The 15,592-nt window shown below is 39.8% G+C and overlaps 1 protein-coding gene across 11 annotated transcripts in view; it reads left to right on the top strand.

Annotated features, from left to right (window-relative positions):
* Positions 1-15,592, top strand: part of nav1b (neuron navigator 1b) — a 53,957-nt gene that overhangs the window by 26,290 nt on the left and 12,075 nt on the right. For 5 of the 11 annotated variants that reach the window (XM_039612368.1, XM_039612367.1, XM_039612360.1 and 2 more), the window contains 11 exons: positions 5,114-5,264; positions 6,642-6,942; positions 8,186-8,945; positions 10,664-11,074; positions 11,585-11,626; positions 11,712-11,872; positions 12,364-12,537; positions 13,117-13,169; positions 13,540-13,563; positions 14,095-14,172; positions 14,957-14,965. In XM_039612368.1, coding sequence (XP_039468302.1) covers positions 5,114-5,264; positions 6,642-6,942; positions 8,186-8,945; positions 10,664-11,074; positions 11,585-11,626; positions 11,712-11,872; positions 12,364-12,537; positions 13,117-13,169; positions 13,540-13,563; positions 14,095-14,172; positions 14,957-14,965 — 2,164 coding nt within the window. Of the gene's footprint in view, positions 1-2,023; positions 2,291-5,113; positions 5,265-6,641; positions 6,943-8,185; positions 8,946-10,663; positions 11,075-11,584; positions 11,627-11,711; positions 11,873-12,363; positions 12,538-13,116; positions 13,170-13,539; positions 13,564-14,094; positions 14,173-14,956; positions 14,966-15,592 lie in introns of those variants that run through there. The other 6 variants (XM_039612361.1, XM_039612365.1, XM_039612363.1 and 3 more) reach the window with 4 other exon arrangements.

Here is a 15,592-nt window from a genome sequence, read left to right as displayed (position 1 = left end):
CTCAATGTGGAAAATCTTCTTTTTTTCCTGCATGTCCTATATCTTTGTTTTTTCCACTTTTGTTTGATAGCACATTTTGAAATTAGCAATGATTTATTGTCATGTTGCATATAAAGTGTGTTGCTACTGCATTTCAAATGTAAATGATTTTTGTTAGGCACACACTGAACTGATTTGTAACTGATGATGTGGACAGGGTGTGTGGGGTGTTCTTGGTCCATAGAGCTGTTACCTCCTGGAGAGGTTTACAGAGCTGAGATCTGGTGAGATCATCACCTCTGCCAATGAAAGGGGGAGGGAGGCCTTTCAAGGCTACCCATGCCTCAGTGGAGGTCCTTGTGTCATCTGTGGGCTTGTGGTTGCACTCACAGTGATTCAAGCCTTACCTTGGAATGACTTTTTTCCAACTAGGCCTTAGAAGTTAAACATTTTTAGGGAAATTCATCATGATAATCTTCTCCTTAATGTAAAAAGAAGTCCAAGTATAGAAATATCTGTTTACATAGTCTTTTTAAATTCTTAGTCCTTTTGTAAGCATGTTTAAAAGATTTATTTCATTTCATTTCATTCATTTGACTTTGTTTGCACTGAAGTCAGTGGATATGAGTGATTCTGAAGTTTTATATAAACAATAAGCACCATTCAGCAGTTGTTGGATACTAGAGAAAAGAGGGACTCCAAAACAAATTTACACCAAGACACACTTAATATACATCAAGATCACCCTGTTCTCATGACTAAAGTGGGAAATTTCCATTGGAACACGTCCTTGTAAATTAAACCGATTTTTTGAGCCCATCAATCAAAATTATACAAGGAGCTTGCACTAATTATTTACAGGACCCCATGTTGCTAAAGGCACCCTCTCAAATCTCCCTTCTTGTTGTAGTCCTAGTGGTAGTGTATCTATAGTATGTAGCTAAGCTCATTAGTATTAATGCTACACGATACAGTATATTGTTTATGCTGCCATAATGGGTAAGGTTCATGGCATCCATCAGAGGATTAAGAAAGCCTGCTCTCAGCCTTACTGCCAATTATAGCTGGTGTCTGTTCATTGTACTGCATTTGGAATAGGGGGAAAAAGCACAATGGAATGCAAAGAAAGGTGAATCATTTATTACTCTATGCAGTTGTGATTCGTGCATATTTAATGTATTTATTTAAAAAAATATACTTTTTTGGCTTATGCAACAGACAAGAAATGTTTTGAGTCTGGTATTTAGTTGTTGTACAACCACATGTACAATTGGTGAAAATTAATATTGCTATTATTATTATTGCTGTTGTTGTTGTTGTTATTAACACATTCGATGCTTCTGATATTGATACAACAAAGTGAAAACTGTTTTTAAAAATAACTCATGCATCCATCCAGTGTTTATTAAAAAACAAAACTTAACAACCAACCAAACAAAAATGCTCAAAGTAGCCTCTGCTTAAGTAGAGCCTGTATTATGACTTTATGACTCTAATGGGAATCCTAACTAACAAAATGAACATATTGATTGGCATTAGTAATGTTAGTTTCAAACATATTCATTATGTTTGAAACCAACATAAACTCATCTGCACATCAGTGAAGGGTTTACAGAGGCCATAGGTCAATGGACATTGGTGGTGGTTTTCCCACAGACTTGTAAAACCGGATTTTTTACAACCAGAAGCGTCGCCGCTGCTGGTCATTAAAGTTCAAAGCAATCGTGAACTGGGTTCCACTCTTCAGACCTTGCAGCTGTTTCCATCTTCTATAAACCCTCTCAGGTTTTGCTATGCATACCTGACTTTTAAGATGTTCTTTATTATAGACATGAAAACTAAAATTCATATTTTAGAAGAAAAAATTGATAACGGTACTTAGACTCATTGGGATAATCTTTTTTATGGTAATTAGCGCTTCAGGTGAAGGAGAAACATAAATCAAAGTATTCGGATTACATGGGGCGAAGTAAAGGATTACACCACAGGGAGTAATTGGAGTTGCCATGACTACCACTCCGCTCCACGGCAATTGGTCGTTGTCTCGCTGAGGACTGAGCAGCTATCGGGGTCTCTATGATCTCCTCGTTCATTTTCTTTTTTTGCCTTTATGGGAGGGGGTGTTGCCTGAATGCTGAGAGGCACGCTACTTCTTTTCCTCTCGCTGAATGAGGGAACAGGGGTCTTTGCTTGCGGAGTGACTCTGCGCTCACTCTAAACCCGTACAAATGAGCGGGCGTGTTTTGGTCGGTAAAGTGCCACCGCTGCAGCCGGCGACACGAGCAAGGAGGACTTTCCTTTTAACTCCAAGGTAATTTATCATTAATATTTAATCGCCGTTGGTACATTATCTGCCTTTATTTGCCCCCGACTCTAATATTTTGTTTCTCCGCGAAGAAATGAAGCTCTTCAATGGATTTAAATTCTTCTAAATATGACTTTATTTTTGAGCATCAGTGTAATGGCATAACAGTGTGATCGATGAAATCTAATTAATACATTATTTTTAATCATTTGACTTTTGCCGTTCACCTGTGAATTTTTGCGCCATGAAGTTAAATGTCACGATCAGACGGTTTACATTGTTTTTGCAGTTGAAGTTATAGCATCTGTGGGAAAACACATTTTTATTCTTGGAGGACACGGGAGTGCTGCTACCACAGCTATCTGTATAATGAAGGATGTCTTCACCACTCATTCAGCTACAGTCATGCGCTCCCAGGAGCCACGTCATTATTCTTTTTTTAAGCCGAAACTTTGCAGACACATTGCCAAATTGACCTACAAGATGCTTCCTCCTTCCCGTGTGCTATTTAATCTGATATGATAGTTACAATATTATCAGAGGACGGTCCCTGAGAAGCCTGGATATCTTTTTAATCCCCCAAAAATTAATGTATTTTTTGTTTTTCTTGTTCATCCAATCCACCATCCAATCCACCAAAGGTTGTTAAATCTACTTCCAGCTCCAGACAGTGACTAATGTCCACACCGTGCTCTGCCCCACCAACCACCTCTCAATCTTATTAAAACAGACGAAATATTCACACTATTGCAGCTCACAAATCACAAATGGGCTCAAATCAGATATGCGTAGGAGTTGTGCCAGAGAAAACAAAATGTTAATTGCCACCCAATGTATGAAGTATGCACTACCCTAGCCTACTCCCACCCTCTCCCTGTCTGGATTTTACCTCCGAGAGCAGACAGCTTGGCTTGTAATATCAACAGCCCACAGGCACTCCTGCCTCTTCCTGACATCCCTGTGGGGTTATTCATGGCCCCCCTGTCGCCCCTGACAGAGGAGGTATTGTTCAAATATACCACAAACATCTGTGCCTAATGTAAATCATGAAACTTTTCTCACTGTTATTCTTACTGGTATGTAAGAACTTTTTCTAAAATCCAACATTTATTTTATGTTACACTCTTGTTGTCAAGAGGTCACATATCTGTGGCCACAAATCACTTTACTAAAACGCTGCTTTTATACATTAAAAAGCCTTAAAACCAGCACACAGTGTCAAGAAAAGCTTCTTCCCTGTTTTACAACTGTATCTATAACTCAACTCATGCCATGTGTTTAAATCCATTCTGAATGTGTGTATAAACCATTTTTGTCTCCCTCTATTCTCCTGTGCAATTCCATGTTCCATGGCTCTGCTAATTGCAGACTGCAGACCCACAAAGAGCATTTTGAGCTCAGTGGGGAAACCAAAGAAAGGGAAAAGAACTGATTCAGCTCAAGCAGTTACTCTGCTTTTAAGAGGCATATTAATTTACCTTTTCCACTGTGCAACATTTTTGAGCGCCAACACAAATTTGATTACCACCTGTGGCTGCCAGTAGTAATGATGGGGAACGTAATTATACCAAATATGAGCTGGACTTGCATTTAGCTCTCTGGAGATACCATTTTTAAGTTCACCATGGCATCATTGCTCTTCTAAAGCACATAAAATGGTTTACTCTTCAATTTTAAACTTCCCACTCAGATTGAACTGTTTTATCCTGTGATGTTTTGGTTGACTGAGAAGCTTTTTCTTGAACTGTATTTTCATATATGAATGCACCCAGAGACCTGATGCCCAGTGACCAGTTTCTCTGGGCTGTGCAGGGACTGCCCATCCCTTCTGGCCTCAGGAGAAGGGCCAATGTGGCAGCATCTGTTTCAAGGCAAGACAGGACTTCATTGAAGGCTGTTGGGAAGGGTCATGCAAGGTTCAGGAGCCTGTCACTCTGATTTCTGTCATCCTGCTTCTTTTGAGCATAACAGACTGTTTTCTAAACACTGAACCGTCAGTCCCAGTATTTTTTATTTACCACGATTCATCAGCATGTCTTGAAGCGCTGGTGAAAAACTACAAAAAATGCTGTCCTCGCTGTGCTGTCATGACGATTTATTAAAATATGGTAAAGCTCACATTTTTCTGACTTAAAATTTACTGCCCAAACTGACCATTTTATTATGATTGGTAGACTGGAGTTTCCCCACATGAGTTGTGGTGCGGTGTGTTTAAAAAGGTTTATTAGCTGCTGTGAAGATTGTGAATGGTGGGGTTTGTAGATTGATGAAAGTTTCAAACGGGCATAAATTTTATGAAGTCAAGAAACCCAGGGAAGCAACTATTTGATGACGTCTCGTGTTATAATTTGGCACTTTGTGGTAAAACACAGTGTTATGATACACAGCTCGTTTGATAAATTTGAACTGCCACAGATTCTGGATTTGTTGAAATGAATAAATTGTAATTTGCACTTTTATTAAAATATATGGGACTTAACAAGTAGGTATGGCTTTAAATCTTATTTTTGAAGTTCCTAAAGACAGTGTTGATGTATGTATACCATAAATTAAAGAAATCTTCTGGATATACGCCTGACGAGTTGGTCACCATATGGTCTTGAGCTCTGAAGTGTTTGTTAAATCAAAGCAAAATAGCCAAGTTGGAATTACCTGTTTGTTTAAGCATGTGGCCTCCTCCAGAGACAGCCTGCTGAAGCCAGATGGACAAATTAATGTTGCTGCAAGACTTATCTTCTCCTCAAACACAGAGTTCTGCAGCTTTTCCTGCTTTACATTCACACTTTCAGTGGCACATTTTTGCTAAGTGGCTACTCTGTCTGGTTTCAGTTGGGACGAGAGCAGCTCCATTAGCAGTGGACTCAGCGATGGTGATGGCGATGGCTCGGAGAATCTCAGTTCAGAGGAATTCAACGCCAGCTCGTCTCTCAACTCCCTCCCAAACACACCCTTGGGATCAAGGCGCAACTCCTCTGTTATGGTTAGTGAAATACTGTACCGGCCTGTAATACAGCATGTGGCATGTGTTCTTTCCCACAACTTATTTTGTTTGTAGCAAAAGATTGCTAAAGATTGCAGCTTAGTTCTTTACTGAAACCATTTCCAAAGCCACACCATGTGATTTAGTTTGTTGTGTGTTAAAGGCAATCCTTTGCTTTGGCAGAGGCCACAAAAGCCACTACAGAGCTTACCTTGTCACGGTACACACAGCTCTCTCCTGCTAGTCAGAAAAATGCATGTGGCGGGAGCGTTCCTCCACTCATGAATATTTTGGGGCTACACTGTGCAATCATCATCATCATCATCATCATCATCTTGCAGAGTTGCTAGAGTTTTCAAATGGGTCTAGTTAAGGATTCACTGCATCTATCACAGAGCAGAAGTTCACTAGCTGAATTAAGTGACCCTGGCTGAAAAACCAGAATTTGAGTACCTAGTGTCATTGTGACTGTCACCATCGAAGGGATTCTAGTTCTTCCACTATTTCTGCACTTCCACCTTACTGCTTCCTAAGGCTTTACTTATAATACTTTTCCCAAAGGAAGGCGGCTGTGAGGATCCTATGCCCTGCCAAAGAGCAACCTGTAGTTAGTCCAGGACTGCTTATTTACTTGTATACTTGCCTTCATATCTGAAGGCCTGGGGAGATGGGAGTTGTCTCTCCACATGACACTGTGCAAAATGAATGCAAAATATAAAGTTATGAAATTTTTATCAGGTCTTTTATTGATGTTTGTGAAGAAAAACATATTAGGTGCCATCTAAGTATTCCATTCCTAAAGGATGTTCTGTTATTTGAAAAAAATGAGCATCGAATTTGATTTGGTTAAGTGGCTGCACGTTCTACCTTTTTCATAGGTAAATGTTGTCCTTTTACTTACTTAGAAATTGGTCTCTTGGAAGAAATAAACACTCGAGCTACTCAATGTGCCATCTGTCGCTCTATAACAGGATAATATGGTGCCAAAAAACAGCATGCCCAATTTTGCCCTCCGTGCTACCTCCTCAGTGCACCACATGATTTTTCTATTGTTGTGTAGCAGTTTTTTCCCTGCTATATAGCCCTCAATTACAAAAATAAAGGCTCAAGCTATCCTTTGCTGTAATATTTTCTTTTTACTTTTTAATTTGTTGCTCTAACTCTTAAAGTGTTAAATCCTTGAACATTTTTTTGTTCTCCTTTCTTTTGTCTCTGTGGGTTTTTTTTAATCCCCTTGGGGTGTATCAGTTTATCTCTCCCTCCTTCCCACTGGAATGCAGCTCAGATGGGATAAAGATTACAGAGAACAGTCAATTCCATAGATAACACAAATCATGTCTGATGGTTACCCACATTGTGTCCTTCCTCTCTCTCCAGCTCCGCACTGATGCAGAGAAGCGCTCTTTGGTGGAAAGTGGACTTTCTTGGTACAGTGAGGATGGCAAAAGCACCCATAAGCTTGATAGCTCCAGCTTTGACTCAGGAAGTCTCAAGACAGAGGCACCAAGCAAGTGGAGAAAGAAGCCTCCAAGCCTTAGTGAAGATTTGGGCAGTAAAGGGGAACTGAAGAAGCCTCAAAGTTTGGGTCAACCAGGAAGTTTCAAGAAAGGCAGAAATCCTCCTGTGGGTGTGACCTCCCCCATCACCCATACCTCCCAGAGTATGCTCAAAGTCGCAGGTGACATCTTTTTTTTTTTACTTTGCATCTGCGTGTATTTTATCCTTAACTGTTATTTCTTCTGCTCGTCTCATGTAGTAACTTGGTGTGTGGCCAGTGTTCTTAAATGTTTATAGCTTTAACACTTATCCAGTCTATTATGTCAGTCCAGCAGTCCATAGCAGTTTATAGAGCAGCGGATGTGAGTTTGGTAACAAAATAAATACAGAAGTTTACTCCTTAATCTAAGCTAGGCTATGATTCATACATAAGTTTAAATTCATTTCGCTTAAAAAAAGAAAGTACTGCAGTTTCAGTTCCAGACCTTCTATTATCTTAAAGCAAAGTGTGTTACTGTACATGTCTGCAGAGGCACTGCCTTCCATCTGCAGCAGCTCAGTTTTTTTTTTTAAATGTCCTTTAATCCCTAACAAAACAAGCCATGATTAAATAATAGCTTAGATTTGAGTTCCAGTAAGAACATTTGGCTGGCCTGCTTTTCATTTTAATTTCCTCAACCTAATTTTAGCTTTAAAAATAGTAAGTCATTAAAATTGTATCCAGTTGTGTGTAATTTGGCTGCAGGTTGAAGGTGAAAAAAAGTTCTCTTGGCTGATGTATTTTAAACCATATACTATATTTGACAATGACTCCATAAGTTAGCTGTTTTTGTATCTGCTTTCATGAATGTACTGTAACCTGAACTTTAGCTACTTTAATGCTACACTAGCTAAAGTTAAAAAAAAGTAAGTAGAAAAAAAAAATCTGGGTTTAACTCTTTTTGTTCAATATACCCTCTTAAAATGATTTACTTTCATTTGTCTTTAATGAACAAATAAATTTAGTTGGTTAATTCACTAGTATAGGCTTTAAAATGTTGTTAAAACTTTACTTTCAGTCCTTTTAAATAAAAGTTTTTTGTGGGTCACACTAAACATCAAGGAATACATAAAGGTTCTTTTAGTGCAGACAGATGTGTTTTGTTTTATCTCATCAATAATAGCAAAAATGACATGTATTTCTACTCTCATGTGGTTTGCTAGCCCATAAATATCCCTCCACAAATAACAACCCATTTATTTTTTTGAATACTTTCTTCTGACAGGGTGTGATTATATTAAGAGGAAGGCTATGGTCATTGTGGCTAAAAGACAAATAGAACAAATCATTCCCCAAAAATTCCTGCTGCTTTTATAAGTATTTAGGTTATTTAAGTATTTAATGTCAATGTAATATGTTTTTTTCTTTCTTTCTGTCTAACTAGCACCAAAAAGTGAGAAGCCACTGGACAAATCCAAGATTTCCATCAGAACTGCTGGTCTGCAGCGTTCCCGTTCAGATGCTGGCAGAGATCATCATGGAGAGCACCGCAAGCCCCCTTCAGGTCTAGTTAAACCCGCTGCTGGAACCTCCTTTGGCTACAAGAGACCACCAACAGCAACTGGTACAGCAACCGTCATGACAGCAGGGGGTGCCACCATCTCTAGTGGCTCTGCTACTGTGGGAAAAACCCCCAAGTCATCTGGCATCCCTGTGAAACCTGTAGGAGGAGGAATACCCTCGGGTAGAAAGAACAGTTTTGATGCCAGCAGTGAGCAGAGCTTCCTGGGGCCAAACACCCGAAACAGCATTCAGTACCGCAGCCTGCCCCGACCGGCCAAATCAAGCACACTTAGTGTGATTGGGCGCCCCACAACTCGCCCCGTCAGCAGTACAATTGACTCTAGTCTGTTGTCCTTGAAACCTGTACCCATAACTTCTTCAGGCCCCAGGGTTAAAGAACCAAGTAGCTCCAGCAGTAAAATAACTAATCGAACAAGTACTGGCCCAGTAAACCAGACAGACCGAGAGAAGGAAAAGGAAAGGGCCAAAGCTAAGGCTGTGGTTGCAGACATCGACTGTGCTTCTCTAAAAGGAGAGGACACGCCATCCGAATCCACAGGAGAGTCTTCTGTGAAACTGCACGGCCTGAGACGAACTAGCAGCAGCAAATACCCCGAACTGTCATCACCCACCACACCGAGGTTTGTCATTTTATTGATGTTCTGAGGGTTTTTTTTTTTTCATTTCAGTTCAATTCAGTTTTATTTATATAGCAGAAAATCGCAACAACAGATGCTTCAATGCACTTTTTACTGTAAGGTAAAGATCCTACAGTAATACGATAAAAACAGAGAAAACCCCAACAATCATATGATACCCTGTGAGCAAGCACTGACAGTGGGAAGGAAAAACTCCCTTTTCACAGGAAGAAACCTCCAGCAGAACCATACTCGGGGGCGGGGGGGGGGTTGAGTGGATGCAGACAGAGACATGCTGTAGAAGACAGCCAACAATTAATAATAACAAATAATTAAATGCAGACAGGTGTATAAGCACATCGTGAGTGAAAAAGGTGACGGAAGAAGAAGCACTCAGTGCATCATGGGAATCCCCCAGCAGCCTACAACTATTGCAGGGTAACTAAGGGGGGTTTCAGGGTCACCTGATCCAGCCCTAGCTATATGCTTTATCAAAAAGGAAAATTTCAAACCTAATCTTAAAAGTAGAGAGAGTGTCTGTCGCGCCAACCCAAACTAGAAGCTGGTTCCACAGAAGAGGGGCCCGAAGGCTGAATGCTCTGCCTCCCATTCTACTTTTAAATACTCTAGGAACAAGTAAGCCTGCAATCTGAGAGTGAAGTGCTCTAATAGGGTGATATGGTACTACAAAGTCATTAAGATAAGATAGGACCTCATTATTCAAGACCTTGTATGTGAGGAGCAGGATTTTAAATTCAATTCTGGATTTAACAGGGAGCCAATGAAGGGAAGCCAAAACAGGAGAAATATGCTCTCTCTTTCTAGTCCCTGTCAGTACTCTTGCTGCAGCATTTTGGATTAACTGAAGGCTTTTCAGGGAGTTTTTCAACATCCTGATAATAACTAATTGCAGTAGCCCAGCCTCAAAGTAATAAATGCATGAACTAGTTTTTCAGCATCACTCTGTGACAGGATGCTTCTAATATTAGAGATATTACGCAAGTGGAAGAAAACCGTCCTACATATTAGTTTAATATGTGCATCGAAGGACATATCCTGGTCAAAAATGACTCAGAGATTCCTCACAGTGTTACTGGAGGCCAAGGTAATGCCATCTAGAGTAAGCATCTGGCTAGAAATTGCATTTCTAAGACTTTTAGGGCCAAGTACAATAACCTCAGTTTTATGAATTCTGAATTTATGTCTTTAAGACATTCCTGCAGTTTAACTAATTGGTGTGTGTTATCTGGGTTCATGGATAGATAAAGTTGAGTGTCATCTGCATAGTAGTGGAAATGTATGCTATGCTTTCTAATGATTCTACCTAAGGGAAGCATGTAAACAGAATTGGTTCTAACAAGGAACCCTGTGGAAGTCCATAATTAGCCTTAGTTTGTGAAGAAGACTCTATTTACATGAACAAACTGGAGTCTGTTAGATAGATACAATTCAAACCACTTCATCCCATTACCTTTAATACCTACAGCATGCTCTAATCGCTGTAATAAAATGTTCATGGTCAGCAGTATCAAAATCTGCACTGAGGTCTAGCAGGACAAGCACAGTGAATAGTGCTAGAAAAAAAAAAGGCAAAATTGAATTTTTAATTTTTTTTTATTTTGGGCAAAAGGCTTTAAAATAAACTGCATTCAATACTTGAATGTGTTTTAAAACGTTCAGTTTCCTTTTTCATCATCATGTCTTTCATGCTTCGATCCTAGGATGCTGAACACTAAGTCTCTAGGTCGTCCTCCTAGCTTGGCTCACCTGGACAAGGTCAACTCAAACAGTCTCGACTCCTGTGTGACCATCCAGGACCTCCCACCCAAAGTGCCCCCATACTCCAAGCTCCAAGACTTGGCTAGTTCTCACACAGCTACCCGCCTAACCCCTAGCCCAGCACCAGTCCTTCATATTGATTCACCCAGCCCTTACGGAAGTGAAAGCCTGAGTGGATCGCCGATACTCTACCCCAAACTGTCAGGCATGCACCGCAGCTTGGAGTCCCTGCCCCTCCAGATGAGTGTGCCTGCAAGTGCAAGGTTTGTTACAACAGACACCCGTGATAAAGAACAGAGGAGTACAGGAACCTGGGGGGCTGGGAGTAGGACGTCCCTCACCCTCTCAGACAGGCAAGTGTCTGAAATATGTAATGTAAACTGTGTCAAAACTGATATATTTGGGGAAAAAAGGGGTTATGCAGTTTTTTTGTCATCAGTGTATGTTGTTAGAGAGTTTCTGCTAAAGAATAACTCTGAACGGACAATTGGTTTTGTGTCCTTAGAGGAGAAAAAATGCTAAATACTTCTGCAACTAATTTGAAAAAGCATCAAAGTTTAAAAAAAAAAAAATTTATCCTACGAGCAGCAAAGGATAAAGTCCAGCTAAGACAATGTTTCTGTGTGATGGTTTGGCCATACGCTTCCTGGCAGCTGACACACATTTCACTCATATTATATGTGCCTTTTTCTGGGAAAGGGGAGTCCAAGGTCTCATTTTGAAGATGAAGAGCTGCATCTATCACAAAATTTCTCTTTATCGAGATGGAGATGGTCCAGATAATTTCCTGCCAAAGGAATGTATGTTTAGGCAGATCCAAGCCATGTTTTCTAAAAACTATGTTTTTATCCTTTTCTTTACAGCTTGCAAACAGATCGGAATACCTTGCCAAAGAAAGGCTTAGAGTATGTCAAAACACTTATTGTCAAAGTGCCTATCTAAAACCATGCACTATGCTGCATCTTCAAGTAAATAACCTTTCTTTTGCAGACGCTATGGCTCAAACCTATCAGAGAGTGAAGAAAGTAAGCCAGGAAGACGGCACTCCCACAACATAGTCAGCATGACAGAGAGTGATAGCCCCCCTCAGTGGCCTTCTCCCACCCGCACCCTGCACCCATTATCCAATAAGATTCCTCTCACCAATGTGGGTGAGTTTATGCGTTCCATTTTGCCTGGCTAACAAGTTTTAAAAACCCTCACTTTTTGAGCTTTAACATTAATGGCTAATCTTTGATTAGCAATGCTTCTTTTTGTGGAGCATTGAGAGGACAGGGCTATGGAGCTCATGCTGAGAGAAAACCTTTTACAGTTGAGCAGGGTTTGCACAACTTGTCAGTAATGCATTCTGTATTGGAGTGAAGAAGTATTGGCCAGATGTTTTAAAATAGAGTTTTTTGATAATCTGAATTGAATTATGCCATATGAACATCTACTTAAACTTGAGTTTAGGTTCAAAATATGCTGGAGATGAATGCAACAGGGGTCAAGTGAGGCTATATATATTGCTGTTGTGTCAGTGTTGCCTTACACTTAGTCATCAGAATGAGAGTGCTGTACTGTACCAAGGTGTAGGACTGTTTTGTATGTATATATGTATCTGTGTGGAGCACTGAACCATACCAACTATCTGTTATGATAGTTACCCCAATTTCCAGTGGCACCCCAAGGATATCGCGTTCCAACAGCATAGGCCCCCCCAGTGATTCTGCCTGCGATCTCTATGGATCCTCCCCTCTGGGCAGCAGTATGTCCCTGGTTGACCGTCCAAAAAGCATGATGCGGTCTGGGTCTTTCCGTGAACCAGGAGAGGATGGTGAGTCTGTTTGACTCACTTCCCTGCAGGGGAGCTTCCCAATATGACCTCAAATGAAACAAAGCTGTCTACTCATACTGCACATAATCTGTCTATCTGCAATCTAAGCAGAATGTCAGACTCGCTTAAGGGCATAATCTGTGGTGAAAATATATACAAAACAGCAACATTTTAATCCTGCTACAACTCTTAGATAATTTACAGACATTTTTAATACACAGTCCAACATTAGGATACCCCTAACTTCAGTTTCTTAATGAATTGGTTTGTTTTTATACATTTAAGTATTTTTTTTTTATTACAGAAATCTGAATGAATTTTAAACAGGATCTACTTTATTTTTGTCAATATGAAGTCAGCTAAGTCACATACTGTTTTACAATGTTATAGAATATTGAATAGGATTCGGGGGAGACTTTGACAATATTAAAACATATTTAATTTCTAGATTCTTTAGTCATTTATTTATAATTGTCTTCTATGATTATTTCAACATCTCTTTGTTACTTCGCAAATGAAAGCTGCCTTCTGTGAAACTCAATTTTAATATTAAGCTACAACTCTACCTTGTGTTTTCAGTGCATGGCTCTGTGCTGTCTTTGGCATCTAATGCTTCATCCAACTATTCCTCAGTGAGTATTTATAGTCTCTTTTTTGTAGCATAAGAACTTTTTTACTCTTGATCTTGCAGGATTGTACTCAGTTGTGTCTACAAATCATCCAGGACGCTGTTTTTTTTAAAAACATTTCCTGTGTAGGATAAGGCTGCATTTCTTATTAGGAGACCAGCTTCCATAATTACAAGTTATCAACTAGTTTGACATGGGAAAGTTCTTGTATGCATTTATGAACTATCCAGCTGATTCCTAAGCCTCTTCATGAGCTGGTATCGGAGTAGTGATAACTATTTTGAGTTATATTGACTTTGATGACTAGTTTTAATGACTGCCCGTGAACTGAATCCTCTACACTATCCCTCTTGCTTTGCCATGCTTTCTTAAGAATGAGGAGAGGATACAAGGGGAGGTAAGGCAAACAGCCATACATCTTCAGATCCCATTTTGCCTTTGTACTCACCGTCTATCATTTCCTGCTGAAATGGGTCCTGTCATCAGATGTTGTCATCGGTGCTTCAGAAAGTCTGAGATGATATCTCAGAAGCTCATAACTCAGTTCATTTAGTTTTATCTTTAATATTTTGTGTTCTTTAACGATACATTCTAACATTTCATAAAGACAGCCAGTTCTCATTAAAACTGAGTGCATGAGAAATATGTTGAAAAGAGACTTTCATCCTATTTCTGTTGGTTTAGAGCGTATTTATGGATTGTTTTGATTGCTGTGGTGGAGCATTAACCTTCATGTTACATTGTTTGCACATTCTTTGCACATTCTTTGAGTTAACCAAACAAAGCTATGCATTTAACACATTCCATTACTGCATTATCATTATCAAAGTTTGGGTTAACATCTTCATCAGCTCTGGTTTTATGTCTGAGGTATTGTGTACGGTGCTGTGGCCATACTGTTCAAACTTGATTTACTATTTGTCTACAGCAAATCCGCAAGTTGAGACGGGAGCTGGAATCCTCCCAGGAAAAGGTTGCCAACTTGACCATGCAGCTTTCTGCTAATGTACGTAAGCCTTACCCCTACCTCCTGTATCCCTCCACCCTCAGTTTTTGTCTGTTTTCCAAAGTTAATCTGATAATAACTTGGCCACATAACAGGTATTCTCTCAAAGTGCTCAACCACAAATGTAAATTCCACTTGATTTAAGTCATTGAACTTTTGTCCCACAACCAACTAAAAGCAGGTGTACCTGCAGTTTTGTGAGGCTTATCTGTGTGTGTAAATCTTTGCTAACCTAAGAAAATAAAAAACTACATCAGTTAACTTTAATGTAGTCTAACTGTAACTCTGGCTTCTACTTAAAGAGCATGCTGGACACAGAACCCAAGATTTACCACCCCAATTGCACTTAGGCCATATTACGTCTTCTCTCTCTTTAACTACCCCCCCCCGCATTTATTAAAATCTTTCTCCTCTTAAATAAAATCATGTAACCCTACACCCAGGTACTTGCTTGTAACTTTGTTTCTAGCAGCTTTCCCATCCCAGCTACTTTTAATTATCTTACTGTACAGCTTGTGACCCTTCAATCTGCAGTTTCTGATCCAGTATACAACATTTTTCTTTTGCACATGCACTAACAGGCTTTGCTGTTGACTAATCTGGATGTTTTGATGTATGTATGGGGAACTACATGTGTTTGTCCGTATGTTTTTGTAAGAGGTTTTCGCTCTCCTAACACCATTATCCCTCTCTTTTACAACCTGGGCTACATTGACTGCTGGACTCACTGCTGCCCTCTGCCTGCCTCCCAATGTCCTGTACCTCTGGATGCTGTGTGTAGCAGCTAGGCCAGGTTTGTTAGTTACTTTCAGAGCACCCTGTCTCACTCTTGTGACATCTGACATGGTGGTCTTGTGTTGTGGTGTGGCGTAAGCCTTCCAATTTGAATGCTAGTTAGACTTTTCTAACTTTGACTTATTATTTACTTTTAGGTTTTAGATTTGTAGGCTGACATGAGTTTTACTGGAACGTCTTTCCAGTAGTGTAACATATTAGGTTTGCTGAAGGTCTGCTGCTCTTAGCCATAATTCAGTAGCTGACTGCTCTTTAATTAAGTGGTTAGGATAGCTTTAAAAGCTTCTGAGGAGGTCAGCAGCAAACCTAAGGATGAGTCAAGCAGTATGAGATAAAAAATGTATTTTAAGTAGCTCTAAATGTGTATCAGAGGATAGTAACAAGTGGACTTTTGGACATGGATGGTATTCTAAAACAACTGAAAAAATTAGTCTGCACAAAGATGCTTGTAGAAACTATTTATTGTAAAACAAACTAAAACTCACATATAACTGTTAACTAATTAAATGTGATTCTGTCATCCGTGGCTTTTGAGGTTAACAACGTTTGTCCCGTAGTGCTACATCCCCTTGAACCTTACCACCATTACCATAATGTCCTTTTTTATCTCTGACATCATCCGCAG

Source organism: Oreochromis aureus, linkage group 5 (genome assembly GCF_013358895.1).
Source record: "Oreochromis aureus strain Israel breed Guangdong linkage group 5, ZZ_aureus, whole genome shotgun sequence".
NCBI classification, from domain to species: Eukaryota; Metazoa; Chordata; class Actinopteri; order Cichliformes; family Cichlidae; genus Oreochromis; species Oreochromis aureus.
The sequence above is the reverse complement of the archived record's forward strand: the minus strand, read 5'-3'. Positions and strand labels throughout refer to the sequence as shown.